The 25720-nt window shown below is 34.9% G+C and overlaps 2 protein-coding genes across 8 annotated transcripts in view; one reads left to right on the top strand and one right to left on the bottom strand.

Moving 5' to 3' along the window:
• LOC141447919 (uncharacterized) overlaps nt 1-25720 on the top strand; it is a 133734-nt gene that overhangs the window by 42888 nt on the left and 65126 nt on the right. Inside the window, exon 1 of one of the 3 annotated variants that reach the window (XM_074115851.1) lies at nt 9479-9659. The exons of 1 other annotated variant lie outside the window; for it this stretch is intronic. In XM_074115851.1, coding sequence (XP_073971952.1) covers nt 9626-9659 — 34 coding nt within the window. In that variant the 5' untranslated portion in view covers nt 9479-9625. Of the gene's footprint in view, nt 1-9478; nt 9660-18016; nt 18293-25720 lie in introns of those variants that run through there. One more of the 3 variants, XM_074115852.1, reaches the window with a different exon arrangement.
• The window catches only part of LOC141447921 (alpha-mannosidase 2-like), a 202369-nt gene that overhangs the window by 116307 nt on the left and 60342 nt on the right, over nt 1-25720 (bottom strand). The window contains exons 1-3 of one of the 5 annotated variants that reach the window (XM_074115857.1): nt 17761-17777; nt 17440-17638; nt 10555-10727 (exon numbers count right to left, since the gene is read on the bottom strand). In XM_074115857.1, the coding sequence (XP_073971958.1) occupies nt 10555-10727; nt 17440-17586 (320 nt within the window). In that variant the 5' untranslated portion in view covers nt 17587-17638; nt 17761-17777. Of the gene's footprint in view, nt 1-10554; nt 10728-16420; nt 16438-17439; nt 17639-17760; nt 17778-17799; nt 17880-22093; nt 22291-25720 lie in introns of those variants that run through there. The other 4 variants (XM_074115858.1, XM_074115859.1, XM_074115860.1 and 1 more) reach the window with 4 other exon arrangements.

Here is a 25720-nt window from a genome sequence, read left to right as displayed (position 1 = left end):
TTTAAATTTACTTGTTCTTTATTTGAAATATTCTATTTGTTCCCGCTTTGTGTTTTTTTTTACTTTAAAATAGTTTTTTTTTTATAGTTCGGCCCTCTAACGGTCTAAGGGACAGTGAACTGGCCTCCTGGGTTAAAAGTTTGGGGACCCCTGCTCTGGAGTAACGGGATCATACCAATGGAAGTCAAGTTAGGGCAGTGCCTACCTGATTTTCCATTTGGGGGCATAATATACATCTAATATCTCGAAATTTTTAGATTTAATGTGATTAATAGTAATAAAATGTAATTTATTTATTTAATTTATTAGATTTAGAAGGCATAATTTATCACTGCCTTTCTTTCCAAGTTTGGTCGCTACTCATAAACACTAGGTGTATTCCAAATGCTGCGTATATTACTAAATATCGTTCTCTTTAAGAGCTATATTGGCGAAATTGAATCAGCCTTTGGTTTCTGATTTCACCTAATGCTTGCGAGTGATATGGATGCTCTGGTACGAAGTGTTTAACACCAAGATATGCGCTAAAGATTAGGCAATGACGTTGAAACGTTCTAAATAAATTAAGGTTTCAAAATTCAAAATTAGCGAGGAATCGGTCCAAATAAAAACAACAACTCGACTTTTTGCCAACGTTTCGACAATATATATTGCCTTCTTCAGGGCCTGGATATTACAAATACAAAAAATACAAACAATTTGGAGAATTGAAAAATCAGTAGTATAAAAATAAAAATAAATAAATAAAATACAACAAATGTTTTATAATTATTGAAACTTACATGGCTATGCGGGTTGGTTGAGTTCAGGCGGAGCTTAACGTCCAACTACCAATTAGGTGTTGTGGACAGAGGCGACTAGCAAACATACTTTACTGTAAATTTCTTTTATTAACCATTAAATAAAATCCAAGGCCTAAGACCGGGAATCGAACCCAGTACCACAATACATATTTGCTTCGCAGGTAGGTTGAGTTACAGAAAACTAAGAGATAACTAAAAATTAATAAATAAAAAAAAGAGAGACCAAAATAATTTGTAAAAAAGGTTGACTTGTACAATTAATTACAAATAATATTTGTCCATCAAATATTTGTATTTATCTAGGTTAGGGTGACGAAATCAATGATAAAACAAGTTATTTTTTATTTTTTTTTTTTTGATATAATAATGGTAGAGTTGTGAGGGTTCAGTGTTTTGTGCACCAACAAAAACATGTGCTGAGAATAAAACTTATCTAAGCGAAGCGTATCAAAGGACTAGAAACAAATTCAAAAGCTACAAAATGAAAGTAGGACAACATTTCTGTTATTAAAGTTATCTGTGAAACTATAATGGAAAGACAAGAGAGTTTTCTATTAAAGGAAAAGATCTACTTTGGGATGGAAGATGCGACCAAAGTAGTAAAACAATGTAAGTATTACCAACTGAAGTGTAGAGGGTTGCAAAAAAGAAACAACACAGTGTACTCTCGTAAAACTGGAGACCAGCATGACACAGGGGGTTGGCTACAGTTGAGAAAAGAAATCAGTAAATAGACCTGCAATAACGGGGCGGGAATTCTGAATAAAAAAGGGGGGAAAACACCATCTTCCCGCGCAGTACGGGCAATGCCGCCTTTTTTTGTACCCGCTCGCTCCTTTTATTAAATAACCCTCTACGACGAATTCCAATAACAGTTCGATGACCAATATTGGGTTTTCCTGCTTCTATTCAACTCTTTACATTGTCTTCTTTGTTCAATAAGCTCTCTTTGTATTACAGTTCATTTATTCAACGAAAATAAATTAGAAATAAAAATGCCTTTTATTTTTTTTTGCTTTTTATAGAGTGGAAAGAGTGGGGCAAAGGGGAGGCACTTTCAACTTTAGAGGGGGGGAAACATTCTTTTTTTTGAGTTCACCATCGAAACAGAGAAAGAAGTTGAGCAAAAAACGCAACTTTACATAGCAGAAATCCTGTTCCTTCAGTTATCCTTCTGGCAGGATCATAAACTTAGCCAATTCTCCTCAGAAATACCGAGCACCATTACCATTCTCTTCGTCTTAAGTTCTTAAAGCTATCGGCTATATATTCTTGTTTTTTATTTCTCTTTAAAAAAATTAGATTTTAAATGAACATATCCAGAAAAAGGTTAGTTTAGGTATTTGCAATCAACATTGCTCTGCAAGAAACTTGTTACAAAAGGAAATAATTCTAAAACATTGAAGAAAGAGTTCTTTTTTGGAGGGGAGGTTATTTCCTGTAAGAATTGTAATCCACATGCCCAAAAAATAGAAAGTTCCTGGCGGCTTCAATCGGCCAATCATTTCTTGTTGCTTTCCACCCGCCAAGGCTTCCCGCTTGAGATAAAATTGAATTATTTTACACAAATAATCTCTCCACATTATCATCGAAACCCCACAACTTGTTAGGAGCTTTGTATACTGTTTCGGTTGCTTGGTCTCCCTGTACACTCCGGGATTCCGGGTAACGAACTTGCTGATGAAACTGCAAAGGAAGGAGCTGCATTAATTACAATGACTCTTCAGCCCCATTATCCCTGTATCTTATCGACGTTGTTAGAACAGTGGTGGAGTAGTGGATTTTGTAGGAACATTGGAAACGGTGGAGATCTCGAGCTGACTGCCGTCAGAGCTAAAGAAATTCTGGGCCTGTCAAAAACGGCTATAGTTGGTTTTAGCAGGTCCCGGATCCGCCAGTTGGTTCAGGTGGTTGAGTGGACATGCGAATTTAGGGTACCATCTTTTTAAATGCGGCCTCACCCAGTCGCCAATCTGCGCTGGCTGAGGTGAGTCCGATGAGACTGTGCGGCACTTTGTAGAGGTGTGTCCAGTTTATTCTGAAAGCTAGATTTCTCGTCTTCGGGGAGGTTAAATGTCTCCCTCCCGGAGATTGTGGCATCTGGTAATCTTTACCAGAACTTTCTAGGTTTATTCAGTGCACTGGGCGATTGAGTCGCCATGCTCCCTAGTGTCCTGTTGCTACTTTATTAGTTTATTGTATTGGCATCTGGCAAACGTTAGCCAGCTTTGTTGTTTTAAAGCTTCGGTATCTCTCATGAGATGATGGGTGAGAGGGGAACAATGGGCATTTTGGGTTGCCTGCGTTCCTTCCCCTTTTTGGGTGGAGCCGCCCTTTTAATACAATTTTCAATCATCGGAACCCCATAAAAGCAATAATTTAATGACCATCTATCCGCAGAATACAGAATATTGCAATCCAGATTTTTAAATTAAGTTCTTGTCATTAATTTGGATTCCCTGCAGCTTCTAATCTAATGCCATCAATCCATTTTCCTCCAACCTGGAGTTTGACGCCAAGGTTTTTACCGTGTATTGCGCAAAAGGTGATGACGCTTTCTATGAAAGAAAGTATGAATTAGAGTGAATTGGATTGAAGTGGCTGTAAAGCCAAATCCATGGCCACCTAAAAGATCCACTGTGGCTCCCTTAAGAGTTGATTATTTTGTTCATAGGCTATACTAAGCGTAAAATGTGAATGTGTATGTAATGGTGAGCCAGAGTTTACCTATGGGTTACCTAAACCTAAGCAGTTTGCAAACATCCAACTATCTCTACAGGTCCTATGTGTATTGATGGAGTGCATGTTAGTGATGTTACAGCGTAGGTGTAGTTTGTGTTGTTTGGCTAGGGCTACCCGCAGGGACGCCAAGATCCCTGAAGAAGTGGCTAGTCCACTTCCCCCCTACGGGGTTTTAGATACAGTTACAGTGCTGCACTAAAACTAATATTTATAGTAAAACTATTTTAACAAAAGTTATAAAAGTTCCGCTGGTTAATAATTTGCTTTGCTGAGATACTATCAAGCCCCGTCAAAGTATTCAAAGCATTATTAAGTCCTGAGCTTCCTTTTTAAGTTTTAGTAGATTTACACCAAAGCATTAGTAGATTTGCTGAATTAGGAAGTGATTCAAAATGCCAGAAATCGGAATGAAAGGTCAAAAAATCCATAATCAATTTCCGGAGTATGGTAAGGAAGCTACACCCACTACAGACAACCCTTAGATGCTCTGTTAGTTCCATTATTATTCTTTTTACCAGAGACTGAAGGACAAGAAATAGCGTCCTTAATGCTAAATGCTTAATTGCAGCATTAAGTGGTCCATTGATTTTCCCAAATCATTATCACATTTCTTGCCCAGAATTTTGTTTCTACATAGTTTACATTTTTAAAGCTCTTATTCTAAATTCTAGTATTCTTGTAATAATTAGAAAAACGTTACAAGATCGAATAAAACCTTCTGTACAAAAACAGGAAGACGAATAAAGAAGACGACGTCAGTCGTGAGTTCTCAGTTAGCGGAAGTTGGTACAGTAAGTCTCAGTAAAGTTTGACATGAATAGTATAACTCCGGATGTAGCCGCCCTCTATTCCCCAGTTCTTGATTATATTTTCATTAATAAGCGAGAGCTTCTCACTCAAATTATCTTAACAAGTTTGCCTTGTATGATTATAAAGTTCTACTGAAAATGCCAGCAAAATTTTAATGAGATAATTAATGTAATTTTCTTCGCTTTACGATTTCCATGCAGCACATTGTATTGTTTGTTATACGGAGTGTTTTATTATTATTATTATTTTAATTAGTGCTTTATTCAGTGCTCTGCCGATCTAAGGGATATTATTCTCTCGTTACAGACAACACCTGTAAGAAGCTCCTAGAAGCTATTATTGCTAAACAAAATAAAGATGTAAAGACGATGATAAAGCAAAGATAATCAACGAGTGACAGATATTATTAGTCAATCAGAAAAACTTAGTTGATGCAGGTCAATATTTAAGGCAAGCCAAATTAATTAGTTTACTAAACATATTTCTCGCTATTACGACGAAAGACTTTATCCCTGCAAATCTGTCCTGAAGAAAGAAGGATGGATACAAGATCCAATTATTTGAATTTTAAGGTTTTGTATCAGGACAAAATATATAAGGGTTTAATACAAGAAAAAAGGGAGTCTAAGCAGTGATGGTATCGTACCGGTTCGCGCGAACCGTTTTTTTTTTAAACTATGAAACCATAGGGAACCGGTTATTAAAAATAAATGAACTGTTCTAACTTCAGTTTTGAATCGTTCGCCATGCCCTGCAGTGTTGAAACTGTAGACTGCCTAAGTGGGGAGCCGTACAAAATTGCAACTAAAAATTCTCTAGTTACAAATATATTTTGTAAATACAATAGAATACATAAATAATCTTGATGTAAAACCGTAATATATATTATGTATCATGTTAACCTTGCAATATTTAATGCTTTTTATGCCTACGATAAATAAATGAAATTTTGTAAAAAAATCTGGGGATATTTCATTATTTTTTCTCTCGATCCGTTGAACCTTAGTTAGTAGGGTGGACGTTATTTTTGTAATAAAACTTTACATTTTAATGACATGTTACGTGAAAAAATGGTATTTCTAACGCAAAGTGAGGCTAGAGGTAAGTGATTTGTTTTCACTCTTAAAAAATTAATGAATAGGTTTCTCCTAGATATCACTTCGACTTTATGGAACCGGTTCCAAAAAATTTAGGATGCCTAAGGAGTCGAAGTGTTCCACGTAGATCTTCATTACCCCTCAAAAAATACTCAAAAATCAATATTATCTGGAAAAAAAAAATTCAAATAAAAGTAAGGCTTTTGATTGTTGATAAATGCAATTGGGAGATCCTTTATTGAGATAATTTTTGAAAGACCAAAAGTTTCAATTTGAGATGTCAATTTTGATCCAAATCTTTGGTAATGAATCGAGCTTTTTGTTTTGTTTGCAAAACATCTAAACTTAAATTTGAGCTCCTACTATGTTTATGTTTTGCTATATTTCTAGTGGAAAACTCAATTAAAGCTGCAAGACTTTTCTCGCTAAAATGAATCTCTCGCTAAAATGAAAAGCTTCATTTTAGCCAAAAGATATACTGACAAAACTACCCTAGTTTTATTATTTATATAAAGATATCTAGCACATGGTTATTGCGAGCATGTTCACAAGAGAAGAAGGGTAGTATGGCCGAAGAAACAGTTTCATTAAGTGACCCTGGAATGTCCTGGTGCCATCAAGAGTAGGTGTAATATTTCCCCATCTTGGCCAGAGTAAAGGCTCTCCTCTGAAAGCAGAAGTGTGTAGAAGGGGGGGAACATTCAACAAAACTGCTATATTGTTTAAGGCTAACTGGACTTGGCGAAGAGTTTGGGAGGGTGCGATAGAGTTGGGTTTCTATCTTTAGTGTTATTAGACATTGGTGTCACATATTGGCCAGTCCTTTCTAGGACCACCAATGGACCATACCCAAACCCATCTTATAGAAACAAACCTCCTATTACTCTCTCTCTACTCGGACATTTTGAGAGAAACTTTCCTAAATGTGTGCAAGATCTCACAGTATCTCCCAGTATTGTAATATCTATATCCGTCTATAGACGTATTACAGGAAGCCAGTATGATCTTCATATCGATATAGGTTTATATTCCTTTAACAATCCAGTCGCTCAGTTCCCCTGGTGTATTTGACAAATATGTTCCCATTCAGCGTGACTATACATTAGAAGATATCTATATCTCCTTGCAAATATATACACATACTTCCAGCTTAAGTCGGTACCCCCTTTTCCTACAAGAGGCTATACATCAAAACATGATAATGCAGTACTTATTCACGCAAAGGTAGCTTTGGAGTAAATCGTTTTGATACTTATCTGTGATGCTTAAGACATCGTTGAGGAGGTTTTTTTTGCTTTTTTTACTGATTGTTTTTAAACAAAAAACTGTTTCAAATTAAGGAGCGCCAAATATCTGAGGTTGAATTTGGTGCCCGCAACTTTTTTCAGTGCACAGCCACTACTGGACCAGTAAGCTGTAAAAAGCTCCTAGGAAGAGAAAATCTAAGGGGCTAGCCACTGGTATCGAAACCTAGGCTCTCCGCATTGGAATCCAGCATTCACGAATACATTGTTTTTTTTTTTATCTACGCCACCCGTAAGTCACGGCAGTTCCGCCATCCGACGTCGGGCTTCCCAGTACACAAATGCTTTTTTTTTTGTAGATATCGTCCGATAAAATAGGACTATGTCTTCTTATGTCCTCGATGGAAGGACATACGTCCAGGTGTTCGGAGGACATGTCCTCCCTTCTACACAGAGTGCAGGTCGGGTCCGCCGCCAACCCAATGCGAAATAGGTGGGCCTGCAAATAATCGTGTGGCCCATGAGCAGTCTGAAGCAGGCTACGCCGCCCTTTCTTTTCAGATTAGGTGGAACTCGTCCACCTGGTTGAACCAATACTTGCCACCGTTTTCCATCCGCTTTTGCTTTTTGTCTGCACTTCACTTCTGATCGGAGACAGGCAGCAGTTATCCTTTTAAAAGCGTGCATAGAGATCGGTTGTTCAGGTTGATCCATTTGCGCACCTCTTTTTGCCAATTCATCGGCTCTCTCGTTTCCAAGCAGCCCACAGTGTCCTGGAATCCATTGGAGCGCTATAGTCTTATTGCTTTCATTGGCAGCCTCAATCGCTGCTCTGCATTTCGCTAAGACTGCCGACTGTACATAGCTCGCTCCAGCCATAGCTAGAATCGCCGCACGCGAGTCAACAAAGACTACAATACGGCACCAAGGACCCCGCTTCACTTTGTCAAGAGCCAACAATATTGCGGCAAGCTCGCCATCATAATTAGTGGATATTTTCCCCACAGGTGCTGATAGTTGAAAGGCTTCAGAGTACTCACCGGCTCCCGCTTGCTTCTAGGGCTGAACCGTCAGTGTAGACATGAAACCAATCGGGTGAAGGATACGAATACATTGTAATTTTTACAGTTTTCTATCGCTATTAAAAGTCAAACGTCAACGAATAATTTCCATTAAATTTTGATTCTAGAATACAAAGCGGAGCCATCCCAAGGATTTGGCCAATCTAGATGCCTCTTTTTCTTTACCTTCAGTTGTTTCCGATTTGCGCGAAGATCCCATAATGTTGTCTAGAGTTGAAATTAGGCTACCGGGAAATTCGGTTTTGACGCCATTCAAAATTATCTGTGCTAATAATCTGTCAAAGAAGAATCTCTCTTTTCAATTGTATTTAAATTACTTTTGTAAAATGAGAAAAATGTTTAATATTGATTGCTAAGATTCCCCAGCTTTAATTATTGTAATCATTATTAATTTCTTTATTTACTCTTATAAATTAGAAAGTGTTTCTATCATGCCGTAAGTTTTTTTTTTTTTAAGTTTCAATTTGATTTTAAGATTGAGTACTCGAAAAATGGTTTTGAGAACATGATCTTAAAGTAAAATAAAAATAAATTGCTGGAAGATGAAATTTTAAGCACAATTTTGCCACCACCCACCAAAATTTAGCGATCACAGTAGCTCAACTGTAGTTAACACTTTACCATAGAAAGTAGAAATAGAAAAGAAATTTATTATTCTGGGACAATTGTCCCCTAAGAATAAACACAGGTACAAATAGAGGCCTTACTAGTTTGGCCTGTGATTATAGAGAAATTAAATAAATAAATAAGTATTTACAAAAAGTGAAAATAAAAATAACAGCAGAAATTAAGGAAATAAATTAAAACAATTAGAATTTCGGAGGAAGCTGAATAGAAAGGAGATAACTGAATAGAAGGGATTTAAAGATGGATAGGGCAGATGATGGCAAGGAGTTCCAGAGAGAGGTAGCACGTATTAGGAAGGACTTGTCAAAGGATGAGGTACGGTGAGATCGGATGAGCGAGATCTAGTGTTACGGGAATGGATGGAGGATTTAAACTTAAGGAGTTGAAAAATATGGGAAGGCCTATACCATACTGATTTTGTTCACTATTTTATGAAAAAGTTTCATTAAATTTGGTCTCACAGATTGTAATCATGGTGTTCAACAACTTTAATTTTATAAAATTGATTAAGGGCAATTTTGGGAGAGGGTGAATGAAGGTTTTTGTCTTCCAGTTCTTTGTTTCTCCAGGAAGGTTCTCAATACCAAATAAAAGAGCCAATGATAATCTAACATTAACTGAGAATAGCCTTCATTTTGTCTATTTGTTTGGACAATTTTTAAGAAATCTTTTCACCCGTAAAACAAAACATGAGCACAAAGCGGAAACAATGGAAATGAATGAAGGGGAAATTCATCAAATTGTTCGGCAAATTTAAACAGTTTTTTGGAAAGAGTGGGAGGAGAGGAAGTGATTCCTTTTTCTGAATGAAAAAAAGGACCGAATCAACAGCTCAAATTGTAAAGTGAATACTTAATCTTATCAAATACTATCTCATTCAAAATTTGAATTAATAATGAATGAGACAGTCTGGGTAATTAAAGGCTATTTTTTTGTCGATTCATTTTTAATTTCTATCTTTACACTCTGTTTACTAGCCTCCCTTACTTACTTCTTTATACAATATTATTTTTGGAGAGTTCAAAGTTTGATTTGAAGTTCCACCCATATGCAGTGACTTATATCATCAGTATCTGTGACTGTGCACTATATATTTCTACATTGTTTATTTTTGGTACAGCCAATAGTGATATAAGATCCATTCGTTTGCGTTAAGTGGAAAACGATAATAATAAATTATTAATATGGTGAATATAATTTTGATTTAGAGGAATTTAAGTATGGCGAACTTAATTAATACCTGGATTATTTGTGGTAAGTAGAAATTAAATTTAATATTATAAAATATGAATTCAAATTACTTGTTTTTTAACTTGCTAGCAAATTGATGTGCTTTAAATTAGCTTTTGCACAGATACATATACAGTCGAACCTCGCTTAACGAGCATAATTCGTTCCAGAACCTTACTCGTTACGCGAAATACTCGTTAAGCGAAACAATTTTTTTCATATAAATTAAAATAAAAGGGGATAATTGCTAGATCAGACACACTTACACCATTTTCTCGTTTCTCAATGATTTTACGTTTCAATTCTAACGTTATTTTAATTCTTTTCGAAGCCATTTTGTTAGAGGGATAACAAAATAAACACAATAATATTTAAACACAAATATCACTATATGGACTTCCCCTATACACCACTCATTCGGTGAAGTTCGGTTTCGACTGTATCAATGCATTAGATACGTGGAGAATATGAAACGCATATGCGTAAACAGGAATGACTAATCGAAGAATGCGCAGTTTTCGATGAGTCAGTCAGCGAAATGTCATTAGAAAACTATCGTTATGCGAAACATCGCTCGCTATAAGAATCAATTTGTTTTACTCGTTATGCGAATTACTCGTTAAGAGAGGTGCTCGTTATGCGAGGTTCCACTGTATTTTAAATAATCTTTCACTAAATTTAATTCCATTTTCTGTCTTTTATCTCGAAAAATAATAAGTTTCGAAAATTTGAGCTGATTGTAAAATACTTATACACTCATATTTGTGTACAAAATTGAAAACTCTAAAATTAATTTAATATCCTATTAGGTGATTCGTAGAAAAACAATTTTGCCGATAAAATTGTATATTTATAAAGGAAATGGCGCAGTTTATCCCTAAAAACAACAAAATAAGCAACAACAAGGGAACTTACTTACCTTTCCCACCAATGTTGCAGAAAACAAATTTCCGACCAGACAAATCTCATTTCCGGCAATGTTGGCAATATTGTAGCTATATTATCCAATATGTGTCTGCTTTTCTTTTCATAATATCCTTCAAAAGTTTCCAACCAGAATGCATCGTTATGTGAAAATGGTACAATGAATACCTGAGAAGTTACGGAAAGATTATTTTTTTTTTTTTTATTGTATTTTAAGTTATTACTAAACTTGTTCAGGGTATTTCTCAAATTTTTAAAATTTAAATTGAATGAAAAGACATGAATTCGATAGAAAATACAGTCATCCCTCAGTTATCGCGGTTAATAGGGACCAGAACCGGCCGCGATTAGTGAAAAACCGCTAAGTAGTATCCACCCTCTCATTTTTAACATACGTACATTTTTGGTGTATGTATAATATCAATAAGTGTATATGAAACCATATAAGTGCATATGTTATCGTTAGAACATTAAAGAATAGTTTAAAACATGTAAATAAAATATTAATAGTATAAATAACATACATAAAACTGGGTTGTCGCAAAAAAATTACAGTTATAAAGGAGGATTTGCCCTTTATTTTAAAGAAAATTTGGGAATTTTATCTTTTATAGAAAAAGAGAAAAAAATTGTCAAAGTTGGGTGTTTTTCAACGTTACACTTTTTCGGGCAGTTTTTGACGATCATCTCTTACACAACTCATCCTATTCAACAGTTTTAATAACGTAAAAATGATATTAATATGATACGAGTGTATAACATACTTAGATGTAACTAAAGTGTACATACTGTAAATATGTTGTTTAGAACTCTTTTATTTAGATTTTGAATTGTGCGGGCACTCTCCCCCTGCCTTCTGCTGGCGTGCGGCGGGCAACTTTCGCGCCATAATTCCTCAATTTTAAATTTTTTTTTAACAATCCGCGAAGTACTGATTAACCGCAAAGTAGCGAGGGATGACTGTAATGTCATAAGACCGCTATTTGTAACGAACAATAAAAAGAAATCTTGTTAGATGCAAGGACCGATTAGTCTTAAGATATTAGTCAAAATCTCAGACAGAAGTCAATCAAAATACTAGACAGAAATTGGTCAAAATCTCAGACAGGAAATTTGTCAAAATCTCATACAGGAAGTTGGATAAAAACCTTCAACTAGCTGTGTATTTTCTTCGTTTTATTATTTTTAAGAAAGATTTACATTTTTGCAGTAATTAAATTTTGAAAATTCACCGGAAATGCATGGGTAGTGTGAGTGTGCAATGTATATGTGCGTGTGTGTGATCAGTAGAACTCAAAAAGGAGAAGAAACTCGCCGAAGGTTTCCGTTTTGAAATTTGGTTGAGGTACCGCCAAGGGGACCTTAAAATAGGGGATATTTCTAGCGGAAATTCAATTTTGAAAACTAGTAATTATCGAAACATTTTTTTTAAAAGTAAATAAACAAAATATTCCTCCTTAACAGAAATATGTGCGATAAGTTGGCTCCTCGTAGTACAGTCTAGCTCTCCTTTTTCATTTAGAATCATGAATATTCAAGCCCATTTCCTGGATAAACGTCCACTTTATCTGACAAACTGAACACAAGAAGTTGCATGCTATACTGCAATTAGTAAGATAAGAATCGGAAGGATATAGAATGGAAGGTCTATTGTATATATTTAATTGCTTTTTGATTGGCTAATTTAAATTCAGTGTGATATCTAATTAAGGCTAATTTTCCGGGGCTTCGCCGCTGAATTCCAAATTCAGTTGATAGATTTGTTAAAAAAATTTAAATCGTATTTTGTCTAAGGAATATGGGTTATTAATTTAAATTGAATTTATATCTGTGATAGATTTTTATAAAGTGTTTTTACATTTCTTATCATTTTAGTTGTCTTATTAACTAGACAAATATTTGATACCGTGTCGCTAAATAGGAAAAAAGATAGGACACGCGGGCCTCTTAAATACTCCATTTTTTGGTGCAGAAGTTGCCTACGAAATTGCATAGAAAATTCCATAACAGAATTATGTTGCACCAGATGTCTCTCATTTTACCAGAATTCTAGCAAATATAAAACAGAGCAATTCTCGTTCATTCTTTTTGGTGACTGATTCATAGTTTCAATAGGATGAAAAAAGAATTACCATTTCAGTCGTGATACATTTATTCTGCCGAGCTTTCGACCTAGGGACTAGGTCATCTTCAGGGCTAGTTTACTAAGTAATATTTTTACATTACAGGGTTGGTGTGTCTTCTGCCTTGTCTGTAGTCTTCTGTAGTCCATGAACAGACTACTTTTTCATCCTATTGAGAGCAATTCTCTTTCGTCTGTTATACATATTCAATTTAACTCTAAATTGGTAAATTTTAAAATCTTCCTTGATTTTCTTTAACTTTTTTTTTAAATAAACGTTTTTCATTTCTGTGATTTAGTCGCTAGATGAATGGTAAGCCAATTTTCACAATAATTGAATACTACACAATGCCAAACAGGTATACATATAAAAGTATTTTCTTGCTCGAAAAGACCCTGAACAATTTCCTATAAGACTCGTGTACTATTTGCTGTTTATTCTCAAATAACAATTTTTAAATCAGTGTTTAAACAGTAAAATGTTTTTAGACGTATTTTGAAAAAGGGGCTCCCAAGGTTTTAGTACTTTCAAAATTGAAGTAACTGAAGAGTTAGATTATTTAATTTTATCGTTTTGGTTAATAGGAAAACGAATAGCTGTTAGTTTAGTTCCGCAGGTAAATGGAGGACAATTTTCGCCCCCAAACTGTATATACAGAGGTGGTAACACTCTAAGTTTGTTATTAACTTTGAGGTGAAGCCCGGTCTTAGCCGTGAGGATCAAGTTGGTCCATAATTAACCACAAACTCCAGAGCCGTCCGCCACCATCCGCGCCTGACTTAGCGCAGCGCCACAGAAATTGGTGCTCATTAATATATCAGCAAGAACCAACGTGGCAGTACTATACCATCAGCGCTGGAAGTGCGGTAAGGGGGTTTTCTATTCTGTAGATCCCTTAGGAACGCTTGTTTATGGTAGACTTGCGGTCATATACAAAAGGAGGTAGTGCTATTGAATGTTTTAACATCCTGTTTGAAATTTCCCACTTTTTACTAGCTGTTCCTTTGGTCTACTTACTTCCGCTTTGTTTCAACTTTTTACAAAATTTAAAGAAATTGACCCTCATTCTTCATTCAAGTTATTGATATAGTAATCACGTAATTTCGTTTTTTCTCGCAAAAGAAATAAAATATAAACTTAGAATTCTAGGTTAGCGAAGGAATCAGTCAAATAAAAAACAAACTCGTCTTCTTGCCAACGTTTCGACAAATATATTGTCCTCTTCAGGGCCTGTATGTTAGAAATACACAAACAATTCAGTAACACAGAAAATCAGTAAAAAAAAACAGTAATCTAAAAATACAATAAATTCTTTATAATTATTGAAAACTTACGTGGCTATGCGGGTTGGTTGAGTTACAGAAACTAAGAGCCAGAACTGGAGAACAGGTATATATATATATATAGATATAGCGGGACTTACACGGGAATTTTGGTAATGACAATGGGACAGATACAATAGAGTAATTACAATGTTCAATTTTGACAATAAAATAGATATTGGGAAAATTTCTTTTAATACAAAAAGCCGGAAAAACCAAAAACCCTTATGAACTAAATAACTAAGAACAAAAATGATTAGCAAATTTAAAAAACACAGCAATAATAATGTACAGAAGTTAGATATCTATTTATTTTTTAATGATAAAATTGTAGCAATTGGCTAAATTCGACGTGTCTGTTCTAAAGTTAACTGTGCTGTTTTGTTAACAAAATATGGCGACCGAAAAAATTATCTCATGTAAATGAAAGTATTATTTCATGTAAATAATAGAATGTGTTTCTCGAAAGTCTCCAAAAAATAAATAAATAAATAATTACTTATCCCTTTACACACTAAATCACTGAATAACACAAAATCATTTACCTGAAATAACTTTTAAATTCTTCATTTGAATAAAGATCAATTACTCTGATAGCTAATAATACGTGGCCTAAGTTTTCGCTTTTTATCATTGCGATTTTGTAAAATTGCATTCCACTCTTCATCGGAACTAGATAAAGAACTTTCTAAAGCATTATTAATAAATATCCAACTGTTGCCACAAAAGACATTTTAATTTTATTTAAACGTAAATTTTATAAATACTCCACTAAAATGTAATATAAAAAATTGAATTATATATATTCTTTTAATATAAGTCAACTTTACCAATAATTAATAAAGTTTATTATAACTCCTTATACATGGGGTTTAAATTAAAAAATAACTTCTTCAAGCTTCTAACTTATTTTCGAGGCCGCCATATGCATTGTTTACATGAACGGTTAAAACGCCCACAGTCCGTTCCACTTGGGTTTTCGATCGCAACGCTCACAAGCAAGTGGAACGGCCAAAATCGCGGTCGTGGTCGTGGTCGTTGTGGTCGCCAAGTGGAACGCACCCTATGTGGCACATAGTGTTCTCCAGTTCTGGCTTAGTTTTCTGTAACTCAACCAGCTCATAGCCACGTAAGTTTTCAATAATTATAAAGAATTTATTGTATTTTACTGTTTATTTTTGTATTTCTGATTTTTACTGATTTTCTATGTTACTGACTCTGTAAATTGTTTTGTATTTGAAATATCCAGACCCTGAAGAAGACAATATATTTGTCGAAACGTTGGCAAAAAGACGAGTTTGTTTCTTATTTGACCAATTCCTCGCTAACCTAGAATTCTAAGTTTAACAATTTACGGTCACGAAACTTACATATTAATAAAATATAAAATAAAAAAATATTAAGTACTAAATGTGTTTGTCTTTAATGAATTTTTAAGACGGGCTTTCTTCTTATTGCCAAACACGTGTTGTGAAACAGACATGGGATAGCTCTAAAATAATGTTCTCATCGAGGAAAATAAATGAAACCGAACAAAAAGACCGAGGATCGAACCCAGTAACCACACTAAATCTTAGTTTTGAGAGTTGCGCTTCTAACCACTCGGCTACTAAGAGATCGACCACAGATTACTACAATTATTACCATTTATTTATTTCCCAGGCGAGACTATGATTCACTATGAATGAGAAAAAGAGTTTGAAATGATGAAGGACTGAGCTCGTCCCGGGTGGGAAAGAAGTTGAATCAGGGATTTCTAAACTGAGAAAACCCAGTAAAACGTAGGTTATTTTTGGAAATTATAAAAAAATAAAATTTCGTGACTATTTCAAGAAAGAATTTAATTATTTTCTTTTAAAAATGGAAGAACAACACAAAAGGGTCGAAAAAAAGGAGAGCAATTTCGAGCCAACTACGTACTATATTCTTTATACAAGCAAACTCCAGGATTAGATATTTATATAACCATTAGAGGTATCCTTAGAGCAAGAAGTTTAAGCTGGAGGATACAGTCTCGCATCCCAACTCGGGGTAATGATATCCACTTTAACTTCCTTTACGAGCCCCCAAGTCTATAGCACTTAATCGACATTTCCTTTGAAATTACCCACAGATTAGATTGGAAGTTGTCTAGCCATTAGGAGTTAGGTACACCTACCTACCTACTACTGGTACTTGAAATCCTTTTATTGCTACCCTGACAGGCTGAGTTTGTTTACTGAAGGTAAACTAGAGGGGAACTGAATTTAATGGAGTCTTCTTGTTGATGGAATTTGTAAAAAATATTTTAAGTCTTTAAAGAGGCAATAATTTAAGCCTTAAACTAACCTACCATTGTTTAAATCTCCTGCTTTATGCGGATCACACTAATAGATAATTCGTTAAATCAGTCAAATAATATACTAAGAGAACTTACATGATCGCTTTAAATTTGTTTCTGAGTTAGATTCATCCAGTTTGAATAATAAGATCAAATTGGCGTTGCCATTGATAAGATGTTCTGGGATTCTGGCGTAACTTTGACAAAGATGTCTCACACTGAAAATATTTCCTAATATTCTCTTTGTCCAACCATTAAAATGTAATCATACACTGTTACCGAGTTTGGTCCTGCATGATCAGAATGGAGCATAAGGTCAAGTAGCGTTCACTATATTGAAGCCTATTTCTGGGTATAGTTTCGAAATATCTTCCAAAAGCAGACAGATCTCTTGCTGAAGCAACTGGCTACATATACGTATTTGTTTAAGAATATCAATCGACTTGATTGTATAAGCATGCAAGCGATAAGATTAGTTTGTACCTTAAGGTGAGCTTCCACAAACAATTATAGGTTATTATAAAGCAGGAAAACTCCATGTGAATTAATTTTCTCATTCTCATTTTGGTTAGAAGATTGGAAATGCTCCTAGCTTTTTCAAAACGCATGGTAGCTCTAGTTCAAAGAGGAGAAAGGTAGTAAATTTATATTTATAGATCTGTATGGGGTTGCCTTCAATAAATTCACCCTTTAAATAAACTCCCTAATATGATCCTAAAGAGAAATTAAACTACGACTTAATTACTTCCTAATAAGAGAGGTAAACGATTTCCATTAAGAAAAGTGTAAAGAAAGCGGAATCCTTACAAGGACGAGAATGGCACTTGGTAGGGTTTGTCAAAAAGGGATGGTATAAGTCTGCTTCTGCACGCCTCAAGACACGAGATTGGCAGAGAATAAAATTGTATATGAAGTTTGCCTTTGTATGGATCCAAACCAAAACGCAAAAAGCCCAAATTTTGGTATTTCGAATATGTAGTAACCACCTTGTGATCCAGAAATAAGCTTTTTGGACCTATCAACCAACTGGAAAGGCCACTTTGAAGAATTAATTTTTAGTTATTTTTTTTTCCAATTTAATGTGTTCATGGCACACATCTAGAGCTACTACTTACTCGAATTTGAATTAATGAACAATTATAATGACTTTTTTCCCCGCATAAAGTTTGTCCATTGAAATATTCCAGTGAAGTAAATAGCAAATAGAAACAGATGTCAGTGTTCGGATCAAGTTTTTCACTCAGAATTTTTGAAGTATACATAATTCGTCTTTACATAAACACAGTTGATAGGAACCAAACATTGGTGGTGTAGCTGTAAGTGCATTGTAATACATAAATATACATTTCAATTATACATAAAAAAAAGATAAATGATAGACAAAAATAGAAAGATCGAGCTAAATAATATTCAACATATTCGTGATCTCAACTAACCACATTATTAATAATCGATTTTAAACTTTTTACACGTACTTTCAATAAAGTTTTCACAAACAGTTGTCAGAGCGCTAAAAATATACATAACCAAGCATTAACCTTAGTGACTGTCCCACCACAAGCAACATATGTACGTATATCCAGTCAGTCCTGCAAGGCCAACTATATCTCTGAGTGTGTTACAGTACTTGTGTTCGAAAGGTGGCTATAGTTTACATGGCTGGGCTCCACTGTCTGGCCTGAGTAACTATAACCTCGGGGAAGGTAAAACTGCTATTGTCCTACCACACTCTTGAGACATTATATTTAGCCTGCAAAGTTAATATAAATAAGATTAACTATCTCACTTTTTGAGACTGAATTTTGTGAATAAGTGCACCCAAATAGTTCATAATGTGACCAAAAACAAAAGTTGTTATTTGATCTTAGTTATTTTTATTTTTATTTTTTGAGAACATGTAATGAATGGTTCATTGTCTGTAGTGAATACATGGATATGCCATCATCGTGAGGATGTATGCCAAAAACAGTGAGTACAAAAGGAATATTTCATGAATAGAAAACCCCAAATTTGTCCATTGTTATATTGATTAATTAATTTGATGGGGTCAAATTAACCCGCAAGTTTTACATTCTTAGCCAAAAAGTTTTTTAATTTCTGGGTTCTTAAAAAAATGTGTGTTTTCGTTGAAACTTTGGTACTATCTCAATTCTTCCATTTAAATAAAAAATAATTAAAATTTGAATGTCAATGCTCTCAAATTTCACTGCTATATAATCAAAAATTAGTTCTTCGCTATGTTTGCCCTCTGGACTTGTAATCTTCCTGTCAAAAACATTTACATACTAAGGAAATGTTTAGGAACTTGATTAAAATCCCTTAAAGGAAATTATTCTGAAATTCAATTTCCGGCAAGAAGGAGAAAATAGATGTTATGGTATTTGAGACAGTGAATTTCATTCAGTTTATCTTCATTTCCTGTTTTATTTTATTCGTTTATTTATCTTAATACTTAAAAGGAAAAAGGATTTATAAATTTTTAGAGCTTTCCGGTTAATAATTTTTTGTGTTAATAAAACGTTTAGGTATAACACTCAGGTACCAGCGATGACGCCAAGGTTCTTAATAACTGTCGAGAAGATCCACTTTCTCTTTTAAGGAAGAAATATAGACTAACCGGTCCTACAGCAGCCTGTAGGTCGCTGAAAGGTTGCTCTGCTCCGTTGTAGGGGCCTTAAACTCTTATGAATAAAATAATAATGCTTTATAAGCTTCAAAAACTGAATTTTTGTAAAAAAATAAACATGATATTCTATTTGCATTTATAATTTAAGTATTTAGATTAAAAATAAAGATTATACAATAATAATAATTCTAATCCTACTAGTAACGTCTTCTTTGTACTTCATATCGCTGGCCAATTAAGTTTTGGTGGTCGTGTTGGCCGTCCTGAGAGAATGGACAGTCTGTGGTAGCTCTTGTTTCCTGAAGTGATGTTGTCAGGATTCTCCAGGGCAGTTGGTATGATGTATACTTAGATCGATGGGCTCTTGTAGCCATGCTGGGCCAAATCCGGTCGCGGAACGCAGGTTTTTCTTCTTACCTATTGATTTAGTTATCTACTCGATTTTCTAATAAGTTAAAAGAAAACCTGGGCTAGATCATTAAATCAATGATAAAGCAATGGCAGTCCAGCAGATGATGATGGTTATTCACAAAGAGATGTCTGTTGAGGGTCGCCCTGACTTTTTGAATGACCTGTTCGGGAGTCTCAACGTAGTATCTCTGCTGCTGCTCGCGTCTTCCTTAAAAGTGGAAATGGCGGCAGTTAGGTATTCCCGACTTCTGCTACTCCAGACTGTTCACAGCTAGTTGTATATCAATCACTACATCAAAAGCTATAACGGATATTGTTTTGGTACAGAAGCCAATCTTCGTACCATTGTAAGCTCGAAGACGTGTAATCGTCCTATGCTGGATGCCCCAACGATGATTGCCTGTCTCAGATTTAGGCAACATGCAACTCAGTTTGTAAACATATTACAGGAAACTAGAACCCTGTTACCATAGTCGAGGAAATGAAAATGGAAACTTAGGCGTGTCGTCGAAGATAAACTTTAGACAATAAAATTATATTTAAAAAAAAAATGTTCAGTTTTATTAAAACATTTTCCTTTTAATGTTATATTTTCTTTTTGAAGAAAATATTTTGCTTTCAAGTTAAAGGAAATTTTACCCTGAAGGGATCGCCAAGGCTGCTTGTGGTTTGAACTTTGATGGGGATTGTATATGCTCCCACAAATTGATATATACATGCAGCAGACTCCGTGCTACACACTGAGAGAGCCCTGAGGGCCTGCTAGTGTGGTTACTTGGTAGCACACAAAGGGTATTGTCAAGTACACTTCTACACACTCCTTCTGGCCCTTACTGCCGCAAAACCCTCTGCTGGATCTTTTATTTTTTTGTTAAAAACTTTTTAATACATATGATATTTTGTTTTTGCTTTTCTTTAATGCACTGGATCAATACACTCCTTCTAGTTGAATAGAAATCTTTTAACCACAAAATTTCTGCAGATGAAGAAGCAGATGATGACAGTTCAATTTTAAACTTCCAATTGTTTCCAACTGGCTGGCACAAACACTTCTTTTTCTAACCCAGGGATGGCGAACATTTTTGAGACGTGGGTCAAATTTTGTTCATTTTTTTTAGTACTAGCTCTTGGGTCACTAATGCCCATTTGCACAAGAGTTAAGTTTAAAAATTTTAAACTGAATAATTTCAAAACTAAACATCTTTAAAATTCAGTTGGCTTAACGGGTAAAACGGGACGAAACAAGTGTCTATGGAAGCCTCTTTTTTATAAACATAACGGAACAAAACCTGAACAAAAGTGTGTTTTATCTGAAGAAAAATCTAAATATGGTCATTTGCTTTAGGGTTGTCGATTTTATTTGATATTTTGTAAACACTTTTGCTTTATTTCAAATACTACAAAAATATTTGTCGTCATTTGCGTTTTAGAACTGTAATGATCAAACTAAAGGTTATAGATAGCATTTAAATTGCTTTTATGTCAATGCGTGATTGAAAAGAATATAAATTATCGCACACAATTAGAAAATCTAAATCAACCCGCGTAAATAATCAAATGGTTGCCTAGCAATTGTGGGTCAGTGTCTGACCCGCGGTTCGCCATCACTGTTCTAACCGATCATTGTTGGTTATCCTTTTACTTGAACAGTTCTTGTGGGATTTTCATTATTTTAGATTAGGTAGGTACTTCATCGAATGTCTCAACTTATTCGGTGTATTACAGCTATTATGAGCCTCGAATGGATTCAGTTAGCTCAGGATTTCCCTCTTCGAGGAGGAATGAAGAAATTGGAGGAAGTTCCGGGCACTTTAAAGTGACTTCACTGGTTTGAAACGATTTCTATTATTTCTCCTTTAACTCTTCGGGGCTAGGTGGGTTAAAAACTGTCCCACCTTTTGCTGCATGGTGGGATATATTTTAACTCACCTCGAAAAGTTGAAGTTATTCATACATACAGCTTAATATGTTATTTAAAGTTTTTCATTCTGTTGGCAGTGCTATGCACCAATGGTAAATGCGAAAATGAGTGAAATAATATAAACTTGACCGAAGTAAAAAATGGTGGCACCGCATACTGTTCTATTATTTGGATGCAGCTGTTGTTAATTCATATATTGTTTATAAAAAATTGGATCAAAACATGGAACTTAAACATTTCAAGGAACAGTGCGCTGAAGGACAGTGGCTGAACTGTCTGCAAAGTTCCGCTTTGTTTTGGTAAAAAGTTGTGTTTGAATGACCACCATATAAAGCATTAGTTGCATAGTGGTATTATACAATACCAGTGTCTCACACTGAGAAAAAGGACTATTGAAATGGTATTAATTTTTTCTTTTCTTTTTTTTTCTTATTTCGAGAGTGATGATTATTTGAGAGGGATGATTACATATGTAAAATAATGGAAATGAATGTTTATTTCCATTTTTTTATAATAAAAGAAATTCTGTCCAACTAGGGCTTTTATTTTCTTTAAAATCGTGTGCCTCAAAGAGTTAAGCAGGAGGGAATAGTGGAAATATAATTGCAAATTAGAGGAAGAAATCAAAATGTATTTGCGCTAGCCCATCCCAACAACTTGATAGAAACTAGAAATTCTCAGCTACACTGGAAACAGTTTGCATTGTAGTTAATAAGTTTCTAAAGTGGACAATGTAATCTACACTCTAACACTCTGGAATATGGACAGGATGACAATACCTAGTATATTAGATTGTAGGTTTTGTAATTACCTGGTGAATAGGTGTGCTAATGTAATGAAACCCAACCGTACGCCACCATAGTCTCATATCCCTCTAGGTCCTACGTAGTTTGGCAGAACCTTTCTACTACAAGCCTTTTGGTAATAATAATTAGTGAACGTTGCGGAAGAACGGTGAAGTTTCCAGGAGGCCTTGAAACAGGAACAGGGTTCACTTCTTCCCCTCTCTCCATTCACCCTAACTCACTTCGTCTGTATGAATCACCTGCGACACCTGTAATGAAATTAGGGAAGTGAAATGCGGAGGCAGGAGAGGAAACAGTCGTGCCATTACCTTCCGCACTTCCGCCCGACACCCATGGCTTCACTTGCTTTTCCCACTTCTTACCTCCTGCCACATTTCCGTTTTGTCACACCTAACTTGATATTTTAAGTCAATTTTCACCTACCAGAAGATCAAATTACCATAAATGGTATTTTACATGTGAAAGTTTCTCTTGATAATAAAGCTCAAATTCTTCTCCTATCCCCTTAATGCTAACTTGATTCAAAAGTTTAACTTTGCCAAATATTCTTTTCTCATCTAGATAGAGCAAATATTGAGATCTTGATTTGAAATGAAGATGTAGTGGTTACTTTATGTGGATTGTAAGTGGGAGGTACCCTGTTCAAAACTCGTATTTACCTACTTTTTATTAGTTAGATAAAAATTTAGTTGAGAAGTATGTGCTTACGCCTCCGTAAGCTTGACATTAAGCTCCGCCTGCAAAATAGACGATCACTTTACTTTTAAGATCTCCCTCTTAGTAATTTTCTGAAGCATCCTGTTTAAAAAATAAAGGATCCGGTGAGAACATTTACCACGCCTTACTGCTCATTATAATTCTCCAAGACCTCATACATCCTATTCAAAGCTCTGACTTAATAACATATTTAATTATTAAAAAAAGCATTAAATTAATAAAACTGGAATTTAATTATTATTTACTTCTTAAATAATTACAGCAACCTCAAACTTAATATTCACTTTGGATTTCATTGCTCTCCATTGAAAATGCAACTCTACTAAAATTAGCCACTAGCTTTTGGTGATTTTCTTAAAATAGATTCCAATAGTCATTCATTATATGTATTGTGGTACTGGGTTCGATTCCCAATCTTAGGCCTTGGATTTTATTTAACGGTTAATAAAAAGAAATTTACAGTAAAGTATGTTTGCTAGTCGCCTCCGTCCACGACACCTAATTGGTAGTTGGACGTAAAGCCCCGCCTGAAAAAATAGGCGATTACTTTACTTTTTTTAGTCATTATATTATCTATTTACGAGTATATTTACCTAAAATTTAGGGTCCAGCAGCCTAGTCATTTTTATTGTGAGTTTTTTCAGGGTAGATGTTTTTTGGAGATGAAGAGGGTACTTAGGGAATTGCGTCCTTAACAACGTCACTATTGTGCCAAGTCGGTATTTTGTAATAATCTACCATCGGAAGTAAAACTTTTCGTAATTTTCTTATTTCCTTGTGAATCTTTTAAAATGTTCTTGAATTCAGTTTCTATGTCCGGTAAGCTTAGAATACTATTTATTTAATAAAATAAGCGCTCATTTTTATTTCGAGTAATTCTTTGGTAAAGTTTATCTTAGACTGAGCCTAAATTTAACAACAGCCGCTCATCCTAACCCTCTTATAGAACACCTATCTTCTTCCACTTTACCAGGTAATCCTCTAAGGAGATTGAGATCATGATCTACTCTTATCGTGAGAGCAGTATAGCAAGAGCACGTTACTGGAGTGGCACCACTGGGTGCCTTCTCCACCCGTGATTTTCACGTATTTTTTTTATCAGGTATCATATTTGCTTGTTGCAACAATCGTTGTAGTTGTAAATTCCAATAAAAGATTTTAAAAAACAAATTAACAACGACATCGAATGTGATTAATTTCAAAAATGTTCATGTCAGCTATACATAATGATTTACTTCTTCATGAAATAAGGGTTGACAGAGACTTTGTTTTAAAATGCCTCAGATTGGAAACGCCTCCTTAAAAGAGGTTGTGGCGTGTTTAACTACAATTTAGAGAAATTGAATTCATGTAGCTTCCTGATTTAGCTATCTGATACACTTGATGTGCAGTTTCGTGTTGGCTGTAGTATTGAATAGAAACGGTTTCTGGTGTTTTTGCAGCCAGTGGATTTTGATTTATCCGTCACAGCTCACATGATTTTATAGTTTCTGACGGGTTTTTGAATTTTCATCCTGATCAGAGATTTTTTCCCCATCAGTTAGGTGTTAATATCCACGATAATATCCAACACTTAGAACCCAAACGTAATCTTTTGTCAAAGTTTAGCTTACCAACTCCACTATCAGCAATTCCAATAATTTGTTTAGTCACTACAGTAAGAATGCTGCTCAATCATTGGCAACTTCCAAAAAATTTTTTGTTACTTTTCATCCAAATTTATGGCCCGGAAAAAAATTTTCCATTTACCACTTTTTTGTAAATAGAATTATTACCCTCCTGAGGGTGAACAACTATTTAAACGAAACATCGAACGCTTTTTCTTCCGGGTTGAAAACACTCTGGAGAGATTTGTAATTCCGATCATGGTAGCAGGAATGGGTCGCCCAGTAACTCCAGTGAGTATGTTAATGTTTCAGATGGATATAAACCCTCCGAGGGTTATATATATATATAGGGTTTCTGTGGGTGTAGCTTGTAGACAATAGCTCCGATATGCTAATTAAAGTGCTTTTAACCAAACAGAAGAATTTAAACTAATTGTACGTTTTCCAGCCATTTGTACAGGAGTGGAATCTCTTATCTGCAATGTTTATTAAGCAAATTTAGCGGTAGGGTTGAAGCTTACTTTGTTTGTTTTTGTTTTTATTTATTTAAATTGAACTGCATTATTTTCTGCAAAACTGCAGTAGCAATATCAGTTACCCAATGGAATAAGTTTTTATCTTCTCCAATTATTATGTTCCGCTGAGTCCGAACAACATGGGTATAAAGTATTATTGATCAAGAATAGGAAATCGCAGATAAATCACATGTGATAGCTTTTGGACTAAACCATCCGTGCGGAAGTTTGGACCAACTGAATCGACTTTTCGCAATCCAGTGCTTCAGATAAGTTCGTATTCTTCCTTCCGGCCAATAATCCACATAGATTTTAATAATATTTCTTTTCCAAATACTAAGCTCGTTAAGTCTTAAAAAGATGCCAAAAAATGGGCCATTTTTGTTTAGAGTATTGGGGAGCAAAATTCATGCGAACAGATCTATTGTAGCTTCCTTAGATATCTATGATCGTTTATTGTATCCAGAGGAGTACTGCCCTTGGTCCTCTGCCTTAGGAAATCTGTATTGAATAACAGAACCTCACAAAAAGATCGTCTTGCCTTGCCAGGGATCTTCCCTTACCTTCAACGCTGTTCTGTCGCCCCAAAACAAGGGGTAACTTTTATTGTTCATGTCCAGATCATTGGGTTTTGTACAGGTATTTACCGTTTCTTTAAGCAAGTAACCATTAAATGATGTCCTGGCAATAGTCCTGGAATTACTGAAGGCATCTTCCTATTATATGAATTTCCTCCTGGAAGTTGCTGCGAAATCTGCCCATAGACGTCTTAGAAGTACTAAATCCATCCAGT

Source organism: Rhodnius prolixus, unplaced genomic scaffold (genome assembly GCF_049639745.1).
Source record: "Rhodnius prolixus isolate KJV_2025 unplaced genomic scaffold, Rpr scaffold_13, whole genome shotgun sequence".
NCBI classification, from domain to species: domain Eukaryota; kingdom Metazoa; phylum Arthropoda; class Insecta; order Hemiptera; family Reduviidae; genus Rhodnius; species Rhodnius prolixus.
This window is presented reverse-complemented; position numbering and strand designations above follow the sequence as displayed.